Source organism: Anabas testudineus, chromosome 8 (genome assembly GCF_900324465.2).
Source record: "Anabas testudineus chromosome 8, fAnaTes1.2, whole genome shotgun sequence".
Lineage (NCBI taxonomy): Eukaryota > Metazoa > Chordata > Actinopteri > Anabantiformes > Anabantidae > Anabas > Anabas testudineus.
The window spans coordinates 19885186-19892311 of NC_046617.1; the positions used below are offsets into that span (position 1 = coordinate 19885186).

Here is a 7126-nt window from a genome sequence, read left to right on the forward strand (position 1 = left end):
AATACACCGAGCCCTCCTAGCTAGTGTGTGCGGGGATTTAACAGCTAGCTACCTGTTAGTCGCAGCTTCACGGGGCCGTTCCTCCGAACTCCTTGGTTCGACATCTCCTCTCGGTTCCAGTCTTCGCTGCACGTAGCAAAAATGGGTTCAATGTAAAAAATACAAGGTTTATCAAGCTCTCCGCCAGTTTCACACAATAATGGAGTCAAGGCATTGTGGCCCGGATGTGGACGGAACGGAGAAAGGCGAAAAATTCAAATGAATTAAAACGAGACAAAAATCAAAGTCGGAGCTTCAGACGGAGCCGGAGTCCGGGTTCACATCTCCGGAAGGAGCCTGCGCCTCAGACCGAGTCCTGCTCTCCGCTCGTCGGGAGTTGAACTGGGGGAGTCCTCGGCTGGAGATCCCGCTTCAGGAGGCTGCTGGTGGGGGCCGAGCGGTGACGACACGCCGGGGGAGTGGAGCATCTCTCTCTCTCTCCTCCACCTTACTGGACTTCACCCAGACCGGGTCCCAGAGCCGGGACATGAGTCCAGACCCTCGGTTCGGTTGGATGGTGTAAGTAAACCCAGCTCATGTGTTGATGGTTTAACTAGAGCCTGTCGAGGTCTGGGCCCCCACCTCATAATTATTTCAATTAAAGAAGTTAAAATATTCAGATGAACACTGAGGTTCGAACAAGAGACATTTACATCCCCAGGATGTCTTATTTTATTATTAGTCATCATGTTCTACAAATATAAAATATCTTAAATAAAAACTACTCAGTAAACTTGTTTTTTATCCAGACCAACATTAGACTTTAACATGAATTATAATTAAAACCCCTCAGAAACAGAGTTTTTGCATTTTGTATGAATCAATTTCACATCTATGCTAAAACATAAGAAATCCAGAATATTGTAGTTTAAATACATATTTTGGTTCCATTTCTAAAACATTTCAAAACACAAAATATAAATCTTCTCATTTTAATTATTTCTTATACATCATGGATTTAATCAGTGGGCTGGAAGTTTCTGCTGATTTTGATTTATCTTGGATATGTGACCTAGTAAGAAGTAAAGTAAAAATACACCTGGAGGTTTACATCCATCATTTTGGTACAGTTACATTTAGTTGGAGGTTTTTGTTTCTAATACTCGGGTTGGTGATTGTAAAAGCTTCCCTTTCAAAATAAAGTACAGTACACTTGATCCCACACATGATCTGGTAACTTTATTTACAGTCATGTTAAAACAGTATGTACAACACATACAAGAACAGCACATGTACATGAACAAACAAACAGAAGGAACAAGGACACAGTACAGTTTAGAGAAGAGGTATCAGGAAGTCATTTAGAAACTGAAAGTGCTCTGGTTTTCGCCGATCTGGAATGCGTATCCGTCAGTAGTAGCTTCAGGGGCCACAGACTGCACCACCTCCTCCTTTAACAAACAAAACCAATACAGTAAGAACTCTTTCACAGCAGTTCACATTAATCCAAGTATCTGAAAAGACACGTACCTCTTCAGAGAAGTATTTCTCTATCAGGTTGAGGGATGCTTTGTAGACCATCTCATTCTCATGAGACTGCAGAGCCTCGATCTTGTCCAGTCCGCCACATTCTTCAACCATTAAGCTCAGCTTGTCCGACTCCCCAATTTTATCCCCAGCCTGACAAAAAAAACAAAAAAACAAAAACAAAAACAAATCAGAAGTTGGACTTCACAGCTCCACTGATGTGAAAACACATCCGTAACGCTCCAAGCACTCACCATGAAGATGTTGGTAATGGCATCCAAGATGACGAGGATCGTTTTGCTGTCCTTAGTGGAGAGCAGATTCAGAAGAGGCTCAAGGACGTTGGCTTGAACGAGGTAAACCACCTGCTCAACCGTGCCCCCACTGGTGTAGTTAGTTACAGCCCACACAGCCTCTTTCTGAGTTTTGTAGTCTCCCTGCAGGGAAACACGTGAATGAGCTCTAAAGAGAGTTTACAGTTCAACTCCACATAGTCCAATACATGAAGACAGTTAAAACATACCCGCACTAGTGTTTCAATCATGTACGGCACGACGCCTGCGTTGATGACCTCCTGGATCTGGGTGTCTCTCCCAGCAGTGATGTTGGACAGAGTCCAGGCCGCCTCCTTCTGAATGTTGGCTTTTTTGTGGCGCAGCAGTCGGGGGAACATGGACAAGGCCCCGGCATCCAGCACAGCCTGAGTCTGCTCATCTGTCCCGGTGACGATGTTGCCGATGGCGCGCAGTGCAGGGGTCTAAAAGAGTTGTATGAGGTTATTTTAAAGGCTGGAAGCTGCCTCAGTGATGCCACAACAAGACGGAGGCTACAGCCAACTTCATTCTCATGACTATTAAATGTTTTCATCATCACATCATTCAAGTCCTTGTCACTACAGATCACTTCTTGGATTCAAGTCAAAAGAGCCTGAATTAACACTTATGTCAGTGTGGTTCTTTCCGAGCACAGCGCAGCAGGAATTAATAACTTTCTATGAATCTACAGTCTGACCATCACCCTTCTGATCTACATGCACATGTGAGTGACACTGAATACGTACGATAACAGGCAGCTCTTCAAAGCCAAGCAGCTTCACCAGGCGAGAAATCACACCAGCTTGGACCACCACCTCAATGCGGTCATTGGCGCCATCTGTCAGGTATGAAACAGCCCAGCAGGCATCAGCCAGCACCTCCAGGTCATCGTGGTGGAGCAGACGAATGAGAGTGGGCAAGATCTGTTGGATTGCATTCAATGGGGGGGACGGGTTCTTGTTGCGGCAGAGGTTTGACAGCGTCCAAGTCACATTTCTCACATAGCCGGTCTGCAGAGAAGGACATGAGAGTTGGACACAGAAACATGTAGATGGACTTGGCCACCCCCTAGTGGCGTAACTCAGAATAAAGCATTTAGTTGATGAGCAGAGTTTGAGCACTTCAGTAAAACTCACATTAAATACAGAGAGGTCAGGCACGGCCAGCAGACTGAGCAGGGGGGGCACAGCTCCATGCTTGATGACCAGGTCCCTCAGAGCAGATCCATCACCTACACAGAACAAATACAGCATGTTACAGTATGCACATTAGCTTCTAATCAAACTGTTCCGACCACATTTAAATCAAAAGCCTTCTGTCATTTACCAGCAATGTTTCCAAGGGCCCAGACAGCTTGCTCGCTGATGTGCTGGTGGGGGGACGTGACCAGGCTAATGAAGGCAGGAACAGCTCCGCCTGCTACGACAGCAGCCGTCTGATCGGACGTCCCAGACGCGATGTTGGTCAGAGCCCAGGAAGCTTCGAACTGCATGGGTGGACAGTCCTTCCGTCCCAGGAATGCAACAAACTTGGGGATGAGACCAGCACTGATCATCTGGTCAATGGGAGGATGTTTGTCACGAGAGAGGAGCTTCCTGTGTTGACGGCAGTGCAGGGAAGACATGAGTCATTGTTTTTTTTTGTTTTTTTTAAAAAACACATGTGGAGGAAAGAACAAAACAAAAGGTTTTAGGATTAGTTACCGTGCAGCCTGTGTAGCCTGGAGCTGGGACTCTGCGTTTCCGCTGTTCACTCCAGTGACGATCTCTTCTACCGTCCACTGCCTCAAAGCCTGCATGAAAAAATAAATCTGAGTTACACAGAAGATAAAGATCATGTGGCAAAATCCAAATGTAATGTCTTAGCTAGGTGGAGAGTTTGACTAGGATATTTAAGACAGACTTGGACAAACCTTCAAATGCCACATGAATATAATTTACTGGGTATTTTATGAGCATGTGTGAAGGTATGATACAAAACTAGCTGAGATTACTTAATATAACTTCTCATTTTAATGTTTTATTATTTTGAGCATATATTTTGCAGTAAAACGTTCCTACCTAAGAAGTCTAGTTACCATGACTCAACTTCCAGATTACTTTAGGATCCTGGGATTTACTGAGGGCGTCTTTCATAACCTTTCCTCCAGTACAGTTCAGAGGGAAATATGGTACCGATTCTAACTATATTAACTATTTTTTTTATGAAAACTTTAGTTACTTGTTATTTTCTGCAGACGTGGACTCAGTCTTCACGGTGGAGTACTTTTACATGTGTTGGCTACTCTATGTAAGATTTAGATTATGCAGGTTAACTTGAGTCACAACGTTTAAGCGATACTTCTACTGGTAGTGAGGTATTTTTAGGAAAGTACTTGAACTTGTGTATTTTCTGTTCCTCTCTGCTTATTGTGCACAGTCTGCACCACAAACTGACGGACAGACATGACATTAAGTCCATTAGTGAGCAGCTTCAGTATTTCCAGCCTCACCTGACAGTTCTGGGTCTTTTCCTGCAGAGGAGACGTCGCCTCTTCAGGAAGTGCAGACACGTTTCTCCTTTTGAACATCTGATCATCTTTCTTCGCCTTTCGGAGCTCGACGTTCACCTCCACCCTCCTGCGTCGAAGCTCCTTCACATCAAGAGGTTTCATTAGAAATCTCACACGTTTATATAATCTTTATTATTATTATAATTCTTTGAGTAGTTAACAGAGTTAGACTGAAAATAGAAACTTACTGTAGCATCTTTGCCTTTGTTCTTGAACTTGTTCAGACGAGCTCCGTTCTCAGACATGTTTCTGATAAAAAGCAGCAGCACAGAAAAGTTTTTGTTGTTTTTCCTGAAACGAAAAATAAAAAGTTTCCAGTTAAAATCAGGATTTAAGGAACCTCGTGATTCACGTCAAGCTAACACTCACTGGGAGCTACGTTAAGCTAACTGAAGCCACAAACACATCAACAGTGTAAAGAAAACATGGAAAAACCTGATTTTTCCTTAAATGAGCTACGTTTTGTTTTAATAAGTCACCGACACGTTTTGTTTTAATAAGTCACCGACACGTCTTCAGATCAACTCACCTCCGGCTCCAGCACAGGTTGTTTCACAGCTCGAGCCGCACAGATCTTTAAACTTCTGCCACAACGCTTCCTGATTGGTCCGTTCGAGCAAAAGCATCCGGCTGCGTGCGCTGATTGGACAGTTTGAAAAATATCAGCCTACACAGGAAATGACGTCGTAGTAAGGAAACATCGCGAGATCTCTGCGCGAAAAAACCACGTTTATGGGAAATAATTTGTTATTTTCATCTTTTACTTAAATATAAGTAGAAAAACACTTTATTAATGAATAACATGGAAAAGTAAAGTAAAGTCACTATTAATTTTAGACTCGGCTTATATTTGACATGTTCCTGCACCAGAAAAGAATAAAATCAAAGTCTCTGTACTGAAATATACACTAATTATAATGTAATATATAATATTAATATATAAAATATACAGATATTAATATATAAAATATACACTGATATTAATATATAAAATATACACTGATATTAATATATAAAATGTACACTGATATTAATATATAAGATATACACTGATATTAATATATAAAATATACACTGATATTAATATATGATATACACTGATATTAATATATAAAATATACACTGATATAATATGATATACACTGAATAATATATAATACACTGATATTAATATATGATATACACTGATATTAATAATAAAATATACACTGATATTAATATGATATACACTGATTATATATAAGATATACACTGATATTAATAATAAATATACACTGATATTAATATATGATATACACTGATATTAATATATAAAATATACACTGATATTAATATGATATACACTGATATTAATATATAAGATATACACTGATATTAATATATGATATACACTGATATTAATATATAAAATATACACTGATATTAATATGATATACACTGACATTAATATATAAGATATACACTGATATTAATATATAAAATATACACTGATATTAATATATGATATACACTGATATTAATATATAAAATATACACTGATATTAATATATGATATACACTGATATTAATATATAAATATACACTGATATTAATATGATATACACTGATATTAATATATAAGACACTGATATTAATATATAAAATATACACTGATATTAATATGATATACACTGATATTAATATATAAAATATACACTGATATTAATATGATATACACTGATATTAATATATAAAATATACACTGATATTAATATATAAAATATACACTGATATTAATATGATATACACTGATATTAATATATAAGATATACACTGATATTAATATATAAAATATACACTGATATTAATATATAAAATATACACTGATATTAATATATAAAATATACACTGATATTAATATATGATATACACTGATATTAATATATAAAATATACACTGATATTAATATATAAGATATACACTGATATTAATATATAAAATATACACTGATATTAATATATAAAATATACACTGATATTAATAGATATATACACTGATATTAATATATAAAATACACTGATATTAAATATAAATATACACTGATATTAATATATAAATATACACTGATATTATATATGATATACACTGATATTAATATATAAAATATACACTGATATTAATATATAAGATATACACTGATATTAATATATGATATACACTGATATTAATATAAAATATACACTGATATTAATATGATATACACTGATATTAATATATAAAATATACACTGATATTAACATATGATATACACTGATATTAATATATAAAATACACACTGATATTAATATATAAAATATACACTGATATTAATATGATATACACTGATATTAATATATAAGATATACACTGATATTAATATATAAAATATACACTGATATTAATATATAAAATACACTGATATTAATATATAAATATACACTGATATTAATATATATATACACTGATATTAATATAAAATATACACTGATATTAATATGATATACACTGATATTAATATATAAGATATACACTGATATTAATATATGATATACACTGATATTAATATATAAAATATACACTGATATTAATATGATATACACTGATATTAATATATAAGATATACACTGATATTAATATGATATACACTGATATTAATATATAAGATATACACTGATATTAATATATAAAATATACACTGATATTAATATATAAAATATACACTGATATTAATATATAA

General features: G+C 36.0%; 2 protein-coding genes across 3 annotated transcripts in view; both read right to left on the bottom strand.

Moving 5' to 3' along the window:
• The window catches only part of LOC113163660 (E3 ubiquitin-protein ligase SMURF2), a 46480-nt gene extending 46030 nt beyond the window's left edge, over positions 1 to 450 (bottom strand). Inside the window, exon 1 of the mRNA XM_026362456.1 lies at positions 53 to 450. Coding sequence (XP_026218241.1) covers positions 53 to 104 — 52 coding nt within the window. The 5' untranslated portion in view covers positions 105 to 450. The remainder of the gene's footprint in view (positions 1 to 52) is intronic.
• Positions 451 to 1196: 746 nt separating this feature from the next.
• Positions 1197 to 4937, bottom strand: kpna2 (karyopherin alpha 2 (RAG cohort 1, importin alpha 1)). Of its 2 annotated transcripts, none has more exons than XM_026357326.1 (11): positions 4901 to 4937; positions 4560 to 4662; positions 4312 to 4452; positions 3524 to 3612; positions 3147 to 3415; positions 2957 to 3051; positions 2567 to 2830; positions 2030 to 2263; positions 1761 to 1943; positions 1510 to 1659; positions 1197 to 1430 (listed from the first exon to the last, which is right to left on the bottom strand). In XM_026357326.1, exons 2-11 carry the CDS (start codon positions 4614 to 4616, stop codon positions 1341 to 1343), a joined length of 1572 nt encoding a protein of 523 aa, XP_026213111.1. In that variant the 5' UTR covers positions 4617 to 4662; positions 4901 to 4937; the 3' UTR covers positions 1197 to 1340. The 2 variants fall into 2 exon arrangements, with proteins under 2 accessions (XP_026213111.1, XP_026213101.1); XM_026357316.1 differs by having other exon boundaries at positions 4851 to 4912.
• Positions 4938 to 7126: the final 2189 nt, after the last annotated feature.

Coding starts and splice junctions, on each gene's coding strand:
- kpna2 (XM_026357326.1), bottom strand. CDS start 4,616: ATGTCTGAGAACGGAGCTCGTCTGAACAAGTTCAAGAACAAAGGCAAA. Junction 4,453..4,559: donor ACAAAGGCAAAGATGCTACA/GTAAGTTTCTAT, acceptor CTTGATGTGAAG/GAGCTTCGACGCAGGAGGGT. Junction 3,052..3,146: donor GGCCCTTGGAAACATTGCTG/GTAAATGACAGA, acceptor TGTTCTGTGTAG/GTGATGGATCTGCTCTGAGG.